Genomic DNA, 17,068 nt, shown 5'->3' on the forward strand with positions numbered 1-17,068 from the left:
AGAAGTACCTGGGTGCAGGGATAGAATTGGCTGCAGGCCAATCAGACAGCAACGACTCAGTGGTCAGAGGTACAGGTATAAGTGACAAGGGCATGAGATCTTGGTTCCAGTCAAGGTGGGGCAAGGTGTCCACAATACAAGGTAAGGCAAAGTCGGTTTCCCGGGAGTAGGCATTGAAGGTGATCTCAGGTGAATCAGCCCATAAGTGGACACAGCCTTCTGAGTCTCCAAAAACCATAGCTTGTTTGCTGGATGACACATCAAAGCTCATTATTAGCTGTCCCACTGTATTAACATGAAATATGTCAGCAGGATTGGCTAATCCAGTAGGTTCACAGAACTGACACTGACCTAGAACAGAAAGCAAAAGAAGAAATGAATTGTCTCTAGATCTTTAACATAACATTCCCAGCATGACTTCATTTACTTTCTAATCTAGGGTTAGAGTTTGATGAAATTGCATTCCAAAGTTCCAGCGCAATAAAAATCAAAGTTTCAGATCAGAGGACAATTCAGCTGGCTACTTGCCTGTCTGAGAGATGATGGCCAGGCGAGATGTGTAGGTAGGAATAAACTTCAGAAACAAAGGATCGATATGGACCTGCAGAGGTGTAATGGCTCGCAACATGCGTAAGTCGTACACCTTGAGGAAACGATCACAAGCTAGGCCATTCATTCGACTGGAGAAGCCACATGTCACCAACAGATTGCCATGGACGTCAAAATCGGACAAACTGCCTGAGTAGGCATCAAACTCATGTTCTACGGCAAAAGTGCGGAGATCACGCAGGGAAACCTAATGTAAAAGCCTGAGATATATTATATGAGAGCTGCTTAAAGCTCCCGGAAGCCAAGAGGTTGAAATAAGGAGGTTAGTATTACCTTTCCTGATGTGTGACCACAAAAGAAGAAACGATTCGACTGTCTCATAATTGTAACTCCAGGAATTTCCACCGAGTACTAAAATGGATATGGATACAGATAAAAGCTGGAGTTAAAAAAACCTGGACAGGGAAAATTTAAGCTGTTGTTCCTTTTTTAACCAAAACGTGTTGCTACATTACCAGCGTGGCCCCTTTTTTCTTCTATTCATATTTGTATTATGATTTTGTATTATGATCTTATTCTTAACATTCGTAACACAGACAAGTTTGTTTTGAAATATGTATTTTAATTTAACATATCCAAAATTCTGGTGAGAAGATAATAAATAATAATAAATATTTTTTATTTCAATGGTACTTCTCTGGGGGAGAGAGCATAAGTATCATTTCATATTGGCCATAATAAAAAACAGTATAGGTAATCCTCGACTTACAACCACAACTGAGCCCAACATTTCTGTTGTTAAGTGAGACATTTGTTAAGTGAGTTTTGTACCATTTTGCGACATTTCTTGCCACAGCTGTTAAGTCAATCACCGCGGTTGATGACTTAGTAACCCAGTTGCTAAGTGAATCTGGCTTCCCTATTGACATTGCTTGTCAGAAGGTAGCAAAAGGTGATCCCATGACCTTGGGACACAGCAATGGTCATAAATGATGAGTCAGTTGCCAATTTTGATCACGTGGCCACGGTGATGCTGCAAGGGTCGCAAGTGTGAAAAACTGTCATGTCATTTTTTTTCAGTGCCGCTGTAACTTTGAACAGTCACTAAACGAACTTCTTGGAAGTTGAGGACTACCTGTACTGCCTGAAAAATCATTACAGGGAGGGAACAATATCTCTCAATTCATTATCTCTCTTAACATGAGCCAAGCGGTATCTCTTCTGCTTTAGACTCACAGTTTGTTTATAGGACTGAGACAAAGTGACATTTCAGTAGAAACTAGTCTTGCTTTCACCAGATATCTGCCTTTAACCAACCCACCCTGTGCAGCAGTCTGAGATTGTTAGGATCTGTTCCACAATAAAACAGCAGGTGTGTTCTAAGCCAGGCTGTACCTTCTGAGTTTCCTGCACTGTGTTGAGGTCTATTTCAATCACGTGGCTGGTTAGGCCTCCAACAAGCAAAGTGCCAGGATCAGTCAGTAAAAGGCTGTGCATGTCCTCACTTTCATCCATGCTTCAGGAGAAAAAGGGAACAGTTGAGGCCAGATCTGATTGATATCTTCCATTCACACATGGTTTTCTTATACCTTTTTAAGTAAATACAGACAATGTTACATCACAAAAAAAACCACCACCCTGTGGTCATCATCACAGATATTGACGCTGTCCCTTATTCTTCCTGAGAAAAGACCGGCTGTGAAATCTAAGCTTTCTTCTGCAGTTTCTGTGGGATTTTTTTTTCAAATAGGCAATAATCTGCTAGGTAATGCACCAGAAGTGTAAAATGAAAAAGCCACATCGTGCTTCTGAGATTCTGTGTTTCCCATCAGTCAGCAATGAACAACCTTTTTCTGCAATAAAATCCCCATTCAACCTTTGCGTGATAAACCACATGATTCCTAAAATATGGAATCCTGTTGTCTTACAAAAAAGTTTTGGCTTTATCCAATTTGGGGCTTACCAAAGAGGATAATCATATCTAACTGGAAAGAAAGGCAACTTCCTGATAGAAAGTTGTTCTTTACATTTGAAAAATCTTTTGCTTTAAAAAGACTCCATATTATGCTATTATGCAATCCAGATTCAATGAGAAGCTAAACAGATGGAAGTGATTTCACAAAGACATTTATACTTACCATATCTACACAACCCAAAGTCTACAGAGGACAGTTAAGAAATATGAAATATAAATAAATAAATGTGGATCATTTATGTTTTGCTATGTTTGGTTAATTTAATCATGGAAATATACTTAATTCCTGTTTCACTTCATTATCATAATTCAATGTAGACCTTTACTATATTTTACTATTTTAACAATATATTTAAAATGGTGTACTATAGGCTGAACTCCATAAATGGATGAGTTCTGAACAAAAAGAGGATTGTGACTAGGACAAAAATTGTTGGGAGAATTCCAGAATATGTCTTAACCTAAGGACATGCAATTTCAAGGAAGACCAACATCATGATTGAGTGCCTAAATTATCTATTTTTAATAATAATTTTTATTGAACTTTAAAAACACACAAGTAAAAAATAAATGCTAAGAAGAATATAACAATTTTTCAACCAAAACTATCTTCATTCTATATTTCATTTATCTATCAGAAATAATACTCATCATTCAATTTTAATCAGCAAAACTGCATTAAGAGTTAACAGAATTTATGTGTGTGTGTGTGTGTGTATAAACCTTAAACAAATAAATCAATTTCATATTCTTTTCCTTTTCTTTACACAATAATTTATCACTTTCTCTAAAAATATAGCCAAAAAATCTCTTCTTTCCTTATCTTATATCTGCAAACAAATCTTTAAAGTCTCATCATTCAATTTTAGTCAACAAAAATTCCATTAAGAACTACCAGAAACAATGTATTGAAAATTTTGATATTTAATCCCTTCAAATAATATCCCACATATTAATTTTTTAATCATTTACTCTTTATCTTCTCTCAGAAATTCTGTCACAAGTTAAGCACTTGCCTTTTTATCACTTTCTCTAAACATGAAACAAAAATTATTTTTCCCATATCTTATCTACACACAGATTGTTAAAGCCTCATCATTTATTCCTGGTCAAGGAAAAAACCGTTAAAAGCAACTTAAAGAAAAAATATTTCACCTTGATTAAATAAACCAACTTTATCATTGTCTTGCTTTTAAAAATCTTGATATTCATTCCTTTTAAGTAATGTCCCTAAAGCTGATTTCTTTTCATTCTCTAAAAAACTTGTCCAAGTCGCTTTTCTGAGTTGAAATCCACACATTCAAGACATTCTTTAGATTTATTATTTGCTTGTCTCTTCTAGCTATTAAAAACATCAGCCTGTTTGTTAGCATCATTTTTGTAGCCTATCATTTTGAAAGCCATATCCAAAATAGCCTGATTATGCTGTATCCTATTCTACGTCTTCTACCTTCTCCTTTAAATTATTTTTTATTGTAGCAGACAATCTTAAGAAATAGCTGTGAGTGCATTGTTAAATATCCACGAATTCTTTGAAAGTGATTATATAGTCACTTTTGTTTTTAATCTTATAATACTACAAGCTGCTCAGTGTCTCTGGAAATATAACAGTACTTTTAAGTTGCAATAATAAATATATGATAAATACATTTACAAAATCTCAAACCATTTTTTCGTGTGCACCATTCACTTCCAAGAACTGCCACACTACCCTCTGGAATGGCACATTCAGCAAGACGTTTTGGAGGGTTCTAAGAATTACATTTAAGATTTTGTAGGAAGCAGAATATAAACAAAAGGCTAAAAGAAACGATACATATCTTTTGCAGTCATCTAAGAACTCCCATAAATAGAAGGTACTTACAGGTAATCAAAGATTATGAGCCCACCTCTTGACATGTATTTTAGGTTGTTTTTGGTCAGAAAGAACACACCATTTTCCAGGCTCTGGATCTGTCGAATGTCATCATTGCTGTGTACCTGGAAGGAGGAATATCGTTCCAGGGCTGGACCAAAGAAAGAAGTGGCATGACCCTAAAACAGAGAGAGGCAAGTCAATCAACCTTGTTCCAACACTGGGCTGAACGTGCAGAGACTACAATGAGAGAGACTTGAAAAAGAAACCCAAAATGTGATCAATTAACAGTCTTCTCAAAGGGCCAGTTTATTTTTATTCTCATGAAATCTTCTGTTTCTTTCACCCGCTCAACTATGTAATACTGTCTGCTACATCAACCAACCTTACTTTGTTTTTCCTTTGGCTAACATAGGTGTTACTGTTTGGTCAAATCTAGTGAGATCACAAAATAACTGGGTTAGAAACAAATTCATCTGTTTCATTTTCAAAGCTCATATCCCATCTTTTCCCTAAAATCATCCATCATGGCCACAAAGTTAGTTTGAAGTCCATCCTTCCTCAGAGTGTGGCCTAGTACAAACATACAATTTTAATCAAACCTGGCACATAAACAAAAAAACAACAACCCTACTTACTCCGTGGTTTCCAACCCAGAGCATTTCTTCATGTAGATCAAAGTGGGAGAAAGAAACAGGTACACCCACTTCTGAGACAACGGTGTGGAGTTCGGAATACATGCCCTCCATGATATGCACTGAGTCAGGCACAGTGATGCCTTCCAGAGGGACTCCTTCTGGATCCAGCTCCACATTCTGTAACAGGCTTGGGTTGAGGTGGGGATCTAGGGCAGGATGTAGGGAAGGAACGTACTCTGCAAGGGCTGGATCAAGACCTTCAAAATTCATGGTGGGCGTTTATCTGTATAGCGGAGGAAAAAAAATACAATCCTTAATTTCCTAGGTAGTATAAATATGATAGAAATATTCACTTAATGAGTACAATAAGCTCTTCTTTTAGTCCTAAATGTGAACCAAAGTGTAAGATGAAATCAACTGAGTTATGTAAGTGCATCAAGCAACCTGGTTATCCTAACTGTCAATAGTTCATGGTTCAGCGGAACCATGACAAAGTCTTTAGAAAAGCAGGTAGGTAGAGAATACCTACAATACAAATGCATTCCATTTTTAATCAAGAGAAAATTGCTCATGTTCAAATGTTACACTCAGAGGTCACAATGTAGAGAGAAAGCGAGGCAAAGGACTGTACACAATAATGCCCAATAAAGGAATAAATTATGATTAACATGCAATTTTAACCCAACAGAATACTGGAAAGAAGTTATGTAAAAAGGCTGATTTTTCCAAAAGCAAGGTAGTTCTCCCTAAACTAAACAGAATGTGTGGAGGAAAGGAAGGGAAGAGAGAAGCCAGCAAAAGAAAGACAAATTTGAGCAAATTATGGATTAGTGGCTGTGGACAACAAAAAGGCCTATTTCCCCCCCCCCCAATGTAGCCTTATGGTGGAGGCAGTTGGACAGTGCATTAGAATGTTGCTGGCTACTCCATTCTAAGCTCCCCTCTTGGTCACGTGACCTATATCCAAGCTATTATTGAGGGGTTGGAAACAATTCCAGAAGCATTGTTTTTTTCCCCTTGTCTCGTTTATTCTCATGCTTTCTATGACTATACTGTATATTGCTGTACAACTATTTCCTGCGTAATTACATAAACACTTTTTAACTGAACAATTAGATAAAGATAAAGACTCAGCATATATTTATTGCTGAATTCAAGGTTTACTATAGTCATTAAAAATGGAATTAAAAAAGTATAGCCAGTATGAATAATTCAATTTCCCTCTACAAAGTTATAGCATCCCGAGAAGGATGCCTGCTGTAGCTGGACTTCAATTATTGTAATGGTGCTGTTTCCAGGCAAGAGGCATTGTCAGATCAAAAACATAAAGGCATTAAATAGAATGATATCCGTTATTATTAGATTTTTCTCACATCACTCTCCACCCAATCTATCTCATACGGTTGTTTTTGTGGGGAACAAAGGAAGAAATATTAGGTATATTTGACACCTTGAGTTATTTATAAACTCAAGGTGTCAAATATACCTAATATTTCTTCCTATTTTCCCCACAAAAACAACTGTATGAGATAGATTGGGTGGAGAGTGACTGGCCCAAAGTCACCCAACTGGTTTTCATGCCCAAGATGGGACTAGAAAGTCTTGTTTCTAGGCCAGCACCTTAATCACCACACCAAATAATAATAAATTATTAATAAATTATTTATGATCCAAAACTCAACTTGTAGGTGCATAATAGTGGATTATGCATCCAGCTTTAACTTGGAAAAAAGTAATATTCAGCTATCAAAGATTTCACAAATGCTGTCTGTCCTAAACTCTGGTTTGTCCTAGCACTACAATATGAAGCAAAATTGGATCAAATATGTTGTCCGTTTTTCAACTAGAAACTAAATCAGAAGCAAAGCCTAGGGGAAAAAACATAATAAAATTTCTCTAATACTAAAATGTGTAGCCTAAATGTATTAAGTGTGCAATGATTGCTGCTGAAGAAACTGAGATATGCTGGAAACAAAAATAAAGTTGTGCTGTACCAAGTCTGTTTCTGGGAGTACCTCTTAAGTTGTACTCTGTGAGATTTACTTCTAATTAAACATGCATATCTCACAATTAAGCAGAACCAAGTCCTTCCTTAAGGAAGTGTTCTATGCTAACCTATCTTCAGCTCTCTGACACAGAATCAAAATTCCCAAATTCATGACAAAGTTATAAATTGTTATACTAACTGGAATTGGGGAATTGCAGTCTTGACACATCTTCCCCCAGTATTTTTGAGAAAAACCACACTAAAAAAAAGGCTCAGTCATTCAGGTCCTGATCTTCTCATGCCCGGACTATTGCAATGCGCTCTACACAGAGCTATCTTTGAAGAATATTCAGGAACTACAACTAGTGCAGAATGGGGCAGCATGGCTAGTTCTTGGAGGCCCATAGGTTGGCCCATGTTACATTGGCTACTACTTTGCTTCTAGGTACAATTCAAGGTGTTGGTTATCACCTTTAAAGCTCATGGCATGAGTCCAGATTATCTGAGGCATGCCGGCAGAAAAGGCATGTTGCAGGCTCCATTGGCCAAAGATTTTCAGCTGACAGAGCCCAGAAGAGTCTTTTCTGCCATAGTGCCTGCGCTTTGGAACGACGTACCCCCCCCCACTCCCGAAGATGCAATCCATACCCTCCCTTCTGGCTTTCCAAAAGAGCCTGAAGACCTGGCTCTGCTAATTTACCTGGGCCCCAATGGGGATGCACCACTTGGAAGTGGCTATCGGATTAAGAGAAGATTCCCCCCTTGTAACTTCGTGCTCCCTTCTTCATCACCTTTCAATTGCAAATGTCATTATTGTTTTTAACGTTTACTGGTTTTTAATGCTTGTAAGCCTCCGCAAGTCACTTCTAGCCAAGATGGGGAGCAAACAAATCTAATATCACATCTTGTTGTAATGAGCACCCACAAACGTCACCTTATCACCATTTTTATTTATTTATTTATGTTATTTATTTCCAGGAAAAACAGAAAGACAGGGAGGTAACAGACCCAAAGGAATAGCCCTCCTTTTTATTAGGTATGCAAAGGACGACAGTGTGTCACCTGTACGTTATGACAGATTGCTGAATATTCCCTTCCAAATGATCACCCGCCATAAAGCTGAAAAGTTGCGGCTCTTTATATCTGCTGAGCTCATCACTGCTGTGCTGCTCGAGCTGCCAAAAGTTGCAGTTCAACCACATCTGAAGGCTTAAAACGTTTCGGCGACCTCAAGGAAAGGCCAGTGGGAGTTGCTGAGAGGTAGAGCCCAACGCCATTTCCCCTTCGGATTAGGAGCACCGCACAGACTGGCCGTAGCCTATGTCAGGGGTAGGCAACCTTGGTTCTATTATGACTCGTGGACTTCAACTCCCAGAATTCCTAAGCCAGCTATACCAGGGGTAGGCAACCTCGGCTCTTTTATGACTCATGGACTTCAACTCCCAGAATTCCTGAGTCAGCATAGCATAGCTTAGCTGACTCAGGAATTCTGGGAGTTGAAGTCCACGAGTCATAAAAGAGCCGAGGTTGCCTACCCGAGCTATACTATGCTGGCTTAGGAATTCTGGGAGTTGAAGTCCACGAGTCATAATAGAACCAAGGTTGCCTACCCCTGGCCTATGTCAGCCAAATTCATAAGCTGACTCGCACTGCCCACAACCCACCGCGAAAAGCGAGGCTACGGGAAGTTGTTCATAACTTCCTGCTCCGTAACCTCGATTACGGAATATTCACACGTTAAGCGCCTTCCCATCCTTTCGGGAAACGGTATAAATTCTCCTCTCGAAAAGGGTGGGGGGGGGAGAGAGGAGAAGAAGCATTACCCACAATGCTTTGCTCTCCGCGTTCGCTTCCTTCAGGCTGTTTCCGGTTCCTCACCTCCTCGGCCTCTTTGCCGCCGCTATAGCAACCCAAACCCTTCTCATTGCTTCTCCCTCGTCCGCCTCTCAGGCTCTCAGAGTGGAACAAAGCCTTCCCGCTCCTCGACCAATCAGCCGAGGCTTCGTGGGAGAGCGTCCAATCGGCGAAGACGTCGCGTTTGCCGTTCAACGTGCAAGGACGCTCTTTCCTCGCTGCGTAAAGGGGAAGGACGGAAATTCAAAAGGGACAAAACAAAAGCTGTCGTCACGAAAGTGACTCAGCCAATTAAAGAGAAATTCCTTCCCTTCCCTTCCCTTCTCTTTCCCCTCCCGCCAGGAGTGAGGTCGTTTTGTCGGAGTTCCTCCTTTTTTAAGTCTTTGAGGCACGTGGGAGTGATAAGGGAGCCTCGCCCATGCAAAACAGCGACACCTTGTCAGAAAAGGTTTTCCACTCGGCGGGAACGTCGGATTCTTAAAGCGTATTTTTAATCTCACGCACAGGCACCTCTTCTTCTGTACTTTCCTGTCTCACTGAATCACATTCAGTGCAATACCCACATTCAGAAGTTGCCTCTTCCTTTTCTAGAATGATGCAAGGAAGAGTGCAAAATTTCCAAGATCTGGGTGGAAAAAGTCTGGCTTGGTTACACAAAAACACGTGTCAAAAGAGAAGAAATGCCTGGAACAAGTTTGGAAAATGCTAAGAAAGTTCTTCCTTGATTCTGCCAAAACGCCATCTGAAGAATTCCCTCCGTAATCTCCAATCTGTAAAGCATTTATAAAGGGTATTTCCTGGTCAAGGCCCCCTGAGAAGTCACCTATTATACTTGTTGTTGTTGTTAGTTGCGAAGTCGTGTCCGACCCATCATGACCCCATGGACAACGTTCCTCCAGGCCTTCCTGTCCTCTACCATCTTCTGGAGTCCATTTAAGCTCACGCCTACTGCTTCAGTGACTCCATCCAGCCACCTCATTCTCTGTCGTCCCCTTCTTCTCTTGCCCTCAATCTTTCCCAGCATTAGGCTCTTCTCCAGTGAGTCCTTTCTTCTCATAAGGTGGTCAAAGTGAGTTTTAGCTTCAGGATCTGGCCTTCTAAAGAGCAGTCAGGGTTGATCTCTAGGACTGACCGGTTTGATCGCCTTGCAGTCCAAGGGACTCGCAGGAGTCTTCTCCAGCACCAGAGTTCAAAGGCCTCAATTCTTTGGTGCTCAGCCTTTTTTATGGTCCAACTTTCACTGCCTTACATTGCAACTGGGAAGACCATAGCCTTGACTATACGCACTTTTGTTGACAGGGTGATGTCTCTGCTTTTTAGTGTGCTGTCTAGATTTGCCATGGCTTTCCTCCCCAGGAGCAAGCGTCTTTTAATTTCTTGGCTACAGTCCCCATCTGCAGTGATCTTGGAGCCCAGGAAAATAAAATCTGTCACTACCTCCATTTCTTCCCCATATACTTGCTTGTATAAATCAGCATATATAAATGCTCCTTCTTGGAGCATTTCTGCACTGCAGCCTCAAACCAGCTGGAAGCAAAACTGGCTTAAATCTCTTTCCAGATTTCAACCAGTGCTGTATTTTGATCCAAGGGTTGGAGCTGATGTTCTGTCTGGACCACGCTTATGCCCTTGCTTTTTCACCCTTACCACTTGTGCAGAGGAAGTAAGCACCAATCCCTTTCCATAGCTTTTTGAGAACCTGTGACTTCCACTGATATTTTTTGTATGAGCCCTCCTCCACTGACTTCCTCTGGTATTTGCAGGGCTTTTTTCCTCATAGAACGCTCAGAACGGAGTTCTGGCACCTTTTTTGGATGAAACCTTATAGGGCAGACAAGGCGGGTTGTATGACATGTGTGAGTTCCGGCACCTTTTTCTTTTACAAAAAAAAGCACTTGAAACCCCCTCATCTGATGTATCCGCTGAAGGAGTGGTAAGAAAAGAAAAACAATGCTGCAAGTTCATCAGTACAGTACACCTATTAACTTGGGCATTCCAGACTAGAAAGTGGGAGAACTCATGGGGTGGGGTGACTTAGGGGCTCAGTCTCAACCCAACCCACCTCACAGGGTTGTTGTAGGGAATATAGGAGGAGGAAGGTGTGTTGGTTATATTTGCTGCTTTGAGATATTTGTAAAAATAATAAAAGGGGGTGTGGGAAGTCAACCCTTCCCCCCCCAAGAAAGAAATATTTTGGGGATATTAAAAAAGCAGAATATTATATTTCCCCAAATCAACTTAAAGGCAGAAAAGCAGGCCCAGTTTTCTTAATAGCCCCAAGCAGAAACTAGGCAGAGGCCAGGTCTGTAGAAATGCAGATTTGATAATCCCATTCAGAAGGTCTGAGGCCTCATTCATGAGCAAATACTGCCTGCAGAAACCCATTCAAGACAGAATATTTTGAAATCCCCTGCAGGAAAACTAACAGCTAACAATAGCAGAGTGATTAGAACCATCAACCCTTCACCCAAAAAATCCAACACAGAAAGTAAGCCCACAGCCACAGAGAAGCAGGACATGACTTTTAGGACATAATAGGACTAACCCACCACAAGAAAACCAAAAGGACATGCTCAAAAGCTCAGGTCAAAGTTCATGCCACAGGAACAGGAAATAACTCCAAACACAAAAGCCCAAGAAGATATAAAAACCCACCACTCCCAGCTACGTGTGCTCAGCTTTCCCAGAGCCATCTTTTTGTCTGGCTCTGCTCTTCAATAAACTACAACCTTCTTTCTAAAGCAGTCTCCATTTTGTTTATTCCCGGCTTGGACTGGACCCTGATGAAGATTTTCTTTCAACAGTGGCATACAAATAAAATAAAAATCCTTACTCAATTTCACTGATTTAAAAATAAAGACAAGTCCAGAGTTCTACCTTTTCACCACTAAAACTATTTAAAAGAAACAATTATTGGAATGAAGGGGGAGTTTCACCCATAAGCATAGGAACCAACTGGAATGGATGTATTTGTATAATGAAATGAAGTAAATTGGACAGCATCACTTGGGCTGTTCAAGTTCGAAGAATTGTAGATTTTTTTTTACATATGGCGGGAAAAGATTGATGGAAATGGTCTTTCTGAAAGATTGAGAGAAGGTACAGGACAATGTCATGTATTCCTCCCCTTGAGAAATGGTTGATCACTGTATTCTGAGTGGGACAGGCTGGTCATATGGATCAATGCTGTCAGAAAAAAATACTGGTTCATTCAGAGCTGGAATAAACCAGTATCCAATGATCACAAAAGGCAAATTGCTTGAAGCAAAGGATGGGTTTATTTGACAATGTAACAGTATAGAAATCGAAGGTGGCCAAGAGTTAAAAGACAGGAAAAGTAATATCTATAGGAAAAATTATCCTTTATTTGTGAGGTGTGCAGATGTGCCTGCTGGCATGTTTGCCTGTGCAGGGTCCAGTAGGGAGGGAGGAAATGCAGTTTTCTCACCCTGCAGAGTATGATAACGTTTGTCTCTTTGTGTGTCTAGATGTTGAATTTTGGATGATGGGTCTGGTGTTGGGAAATTGCATTAAGTGGGTAAAGATTTCCACATCTTGAGGGAATTTTCTTTAGTTATGATTGCTGTGTTTGTCAATTTCTTAATGGGAAACAAGCTTAGTTTTCACCTCCGTGAAATACAGGTGAAAAGATCTAACGTGTTTTGTTTTATGTTTCTGAATTCACTGACAGATCAGGCGTGCTCAGGGTCTTTGAGTGGAATTGATGGCAAGGAGTAGAGTTGGTGTCATGCGTGACTTATGGGATATTTCATCTCACAACATTTTAGGGACTTTTAAGCATTACCTATTAAGTCTTGTGGCAAGGAATGCTATGAATCAGTTGTGCATTGTATGAAAGTATAAAAAGGTAAACGTTCCCCCGCACATGCGTGCTAGTCGTTTCCGACTCTAGGGGCCGGTGCTCATCTCCGTTTCAAAGCCGAAGAGCCAGCGCTTGTCCGAGGACGTCTCCGTGGTCATGTGGCCGGCATGACTAGACGCCAAAGGCGCACGGAACGCTGTTACCTTCCCACCGTAATGGTCCCTATTTTTCTACTTGCCTTTTTACGTGCTTTCGAACTGCTAGGTTGGCAGAAGCTGGGACGAGTAACAGGCGCTCACTCTGTTACGCGGCACTCGGGATTCGACCCGCCAAACTGCCAACCTTCTGATCAACAAGCTCAGCATCCTAACCCACTGAGCCACCGCGTCCCTTTTTGTATGAAAGTATAGCTATTATTATTTTCCTAAATCAGTTCTGAATCAGTTTCATTGGGTTACTTCAAGTGCTATTAATGACATAGCCAATATGGAGTCCCTTGAGCTCCAATATGCAGATAAACAATTCTTTTATGCTCAATGACTGCCTATCTGCCCCTTCTCTCTTTGATTATTTTACTTTTTTAAAGAAATACATAGGAACGTATATGCTGTGAATTAAAATGCCAATCTCCAGGATGATCTTAATTTCCAAGAAATGACACTGGGCTTTACATAAACCCGATAACCTGATTGATTAAATGCTGGAACATCAGTACTAATTCTTAGAAACCACATACTGTAGATAGACCTTCTCAGGAAGTTCTATCCTCAGCCTGGCCTTTTACATTTCCTACAGTGCAGCCATCACATATACATACACCCATCTTGTTGCTGATTGGCTTCTTTTCTTCCATTTTTCTCAGCATTATGGACTTCTCAAAAGAGCTGTGTCATCGTATAATCTGTCCAAAATATGAGCCTGGTCATTTGTGCCTCAAGTGAGAACTTTAGATTGATTTGTTATAGAAGCCATTTTGTGTGTGTGTTTCCCCCCCCCCGCTGTCCATGGTATTCTCAAGAGTCTTCTCAAATATTAAAGCTCAAAAGCATCAATGCTCATTCTATCCTGCTTCTTCAAAGTCCAATTTCCATTTCCACAGAATAGCAGAGGGAAAATTTCTGCCTGCTTCATAACGATCTTTGTAGGTATGGACACATTCCAATGACTTTATTGCTACCCTAACAAATGCTTATCTGCAGCATAGTTCTGATTGTTGGTTTCTTTATTGTTGATAGCGTTAAAAGGTATGCTCCCTACCAATAACTTCTTTATTAGCTAGAAGGCTAACTGCTTTACCTAAGGTTTTAGGTTGTTGCTTTTTTAAAAAAAATATTTCCATTTCTTCATAGTGCTCCTTAAGTCCAATTACTAGAGCTTCCAGATGATTTGTATTTTTAGCTATCAGAATTTTGTTGCTGTTCAGTCACTAAATTTTGTCCAACTTTTCATAACCCCATGGTCCATAGCACACAAGGCCTCCCTTTCCTCTACTGTCTGCCTGAATCTGACCAAACTCACGTTCACTGCATTGATGACGCTATCAAACCATCTCATCCTTTGCCGTCTCCTTGTCCTTTTGCCTTCATTCTTTCCCAACATCAAGGTCTTTTCCAATGAGTCTCTTCTCATTTGGTGGCCAAAGTATTGGAGTTTCAACTATATATCCTTCCAAAGAACAGTCAGGGTTAATTGCCTTTACGATTGATTGAATTGATCTCCTTGCAGTCCAAGGGATTCTCAAGAGTCTTCTCCAACATCAATTCAAAACATCAATTCTTCGGCACTCAGCCTTCCTTGTGGTCCAACTCTCACAGCCATACATTACTAGTAGGAGCTATCAATATAATGTTAATTTATTGTTTATTACATTTATTTGCCACCCATGATCTTCTTTTTCACCCTCTTCTTCCCATATTCTATCTCTTATCTATACACAAATGTTTAAACCCTCATCATTCAAACTCAATGAAGAAAAATTCCATTAAGAAATACCACAAATAACAACATATTGAAAATCTTGATCTTAAATACCTTCAAATATTGTCCTACAAATTAATTTATCATTTTCTCTTTGTCTCAGAAACTCCTTCATAATTGTAATACTTCCCTTCAGTTTTAACACCATAACCAATCACTTTCTCTAAACATACAACAGAACAATTTATAAATTCTCATTGTTATACTCTTTAACTGGGCAAAATACTGCATTAAAGGGCAACAATTTTTGAACCAAGATACCTCAAATGGGCTAATTTACAGAATTTGTCCAAAATCTGGGACCTATGACTCCTGGGGGAATGAAATTTGAGAAAGTTGTGGTTGCTTCAATGCTACTCACTGCTGTTGCACTGCTAGACTGCTGCTGCAGTCACATGATCTTCATTTTCAATATGACAATTTCCCAGCCAATCTCACAATCCTTTGCTTCCTTTCCCACCACCAACCAGCATCCACTTACCTGCATACAGGGAAGGGAAGGAGGAAGAAAGGAACATAATGACAGAATGACAGATAATGAAGAAGGAAGGAGGCAGAAAAGGAGGAAGGAAGAAAGATGATGACAGAGTAACAGGGCGGGAAGGAAGGAGAGAGAAAGAAGGCAGGGAAGGAGGAAAGAAGATAATGACAGAATGGGAGGGAGGGAGGGAGGAAAGAAGGAAGGAAGGAAAGGAAGGAAGGAAGGAAGGAAGGAAGGAAGGAAGGAAGAAAGAAAGAAAGATAGGTTTTTGATGTTCTCTGTCAGCTTCCGTCAAGAAAACTAATGGGGAAGCCAGAAGGAAGTTGGAAGTCAAGTGTCCATATTTGTCCCTTTTAGCTATTAAAGTATCAATCAGTTTCCCATGGAAAAAATATTTTTAAAAAAGTTCTTAAACTTGTAGTTAAATCTTCTTTCACTAAGGCTTCAAGGAAACTCACTTGCTATCGTAAAATGTGTTGATCCAAACATGGGTTGATGTGTTTATGTGCTGTCCGGATTTCTTTTTGAAGGGATCTTACTTAACTCAATAATTTTCACTCTCACTATGCACTTTGAAATGGTGTCAAAATTAATGATTTGACAAAGGAAATGGCTCTTCGGGTCTTTATGCGTCATAAGAATTTGATCCCACCAACTTCAACTTGGAAGAAAACACATTTTCAAGCAAATTAAGGCTCTAAACGGTTTACTCGATTTTTCTCTGTTTGAACAAACGTTACACCTCCAAGAATTATATTTAGAGGTTATTAGAGATTTCTCTAACAGAGATTTCTTCTTTTTCTTAGAATCTACTAATGCTTTAACAATTAAAAATTGGATGTTACACGTAGTGCTAATTCCTCATGTATATATAAAGATGTACGTTTGTGTGTGTGTTTGTGTGTGGTTCGTTTTTCCTTCTGCTTGGCAAATAATAACAAAATAACTTTAAAATAACATTAGCAATGCTGGAGCACAGGTTTAATGCTCCCAGTCTCCACTTAAAAGAAGGAGAGAAAAAAAGAAGAGATATGACATCGGGTATCATGGTTGCCCATAATCATCACTCTGCAACCTGTTCCCTTTTGCTGATATCAACATAGGCATCTGAGAGTGGTGGTGGTTAAGGCATGGGTGTCAAGCCCGATCACAACACATGACGTATTGTGACACAGAGTGACGTTTTTTGCCATTGCGGAGCCAGGGTGGGCATGGCCTGCACGTGACGCACCCAGCCCGCGAGCCACCAGTTTGACCCCCCCCGGGTTAAGGCATCCGGTTAATAAACTGGGGGACCAGGAATTCTAGTCCCACTTCAGACTCAAAGCCAGCTAAGTGACATTGGGCCAGTCACTTTCTCTCAGCCCTAAGAAGGAGGCTGTTGTGTACTGGGTTTGTTGCTTGAGAGAAGAGACGAGGCGAGTAAGTTCAGTCAGGAATATTCTTTATTTGCTTGTAGGAACCGAACTGGGGAACAGGGCTGCGAATGCAGCTATTTATACCCTGGCTTCTAGGTGGCGGCCAATAGGTTTAAAGCAACCTATTGCCACCCTACAGGCAGCCAATGGCGGTGCTGGAGACGGGTTGTCTGAGGAGCTGGGAGCTGTTAGCCAGCTCTCTGCTTAAGCAACCTTCCAGCATTCAAACCCACATGGTACACTCAGTAAAACAAGCCCAATACATTACAGAGGCCTCCTTCCAAAAACTTTGCCAAGAATACTGCAGGTACCGTACTTGTCCAGGCAGTCTCTGAGAATCGAACATGACTGAACAGAAGGGGGAAAGGGGGATGATGGAGAAGAAGTAGAAAAAAATAGAAAAAAACTGTGGCAAATATAATGGGAAACTCGTGCCTAAATTATTCTAAATTGCAGCCTGGAGAAAGAATGTAGATTTCCTTATTTAGGGTTGTTTATGAGCCATAAATGT

General features: G+C 40.3%; 1 protein-coding gene across 1 annotated transcript in view; it reads right to left on the reverse strand.

Moving 5' to 3' along the window:
- PAN2 (poly(A) specific ribonuclease subunit PAN2) overlaps window positions 1-8,954 on the reverse strand; it is a 38,647-nt gene extending 29,693 nt beyond the window's left edge. Inside the window, exons 1-7 of the mRNA XM_083353425.1 lie at window positions 8,832-8,954; window positions 5,018-5,300; window positions 4,389-4,558; window positions 1,945-2,065; window positions 883-960; window positions 529-796; window positions 9-351 (exon numbers count right to left, since the gene is read on the reverse strand). Coding sequence (XP_083209551.1) covers window positions 9-351; window positions 529-796; window positions 883-960; window positions 1,945-2,065; window positions 4,389-4,558; window positions 5,018-5,287 — 1,250 coding nt within the window. The 5' untranslated portion in view covers window positions 5,288-5,300; window positions 8,832-8,954. The remainder of the gene's footprint in view (window positions 1-8; window positions 352-528; window positions 797-882; window positions 961-1,944; window positions 2,066-4,388; window positions 4,559-5,017; window positions 5,301-8,831) is intronic.
- Window positions 8,955-17,068: the final 8,114 nt, after the last annotated feature.

This window comes from Vipera ursinii (genome assembly GCF_947247035.1).
Source record: "Vipera ursinii genome assembly, chromosome: 2".
NCBI classification, from domain to species: Eukaryota; Metazoa; Chordata; class Lepidosauria; order Squamata; family Viperidae; genus Vipera; species Vipera ursinii.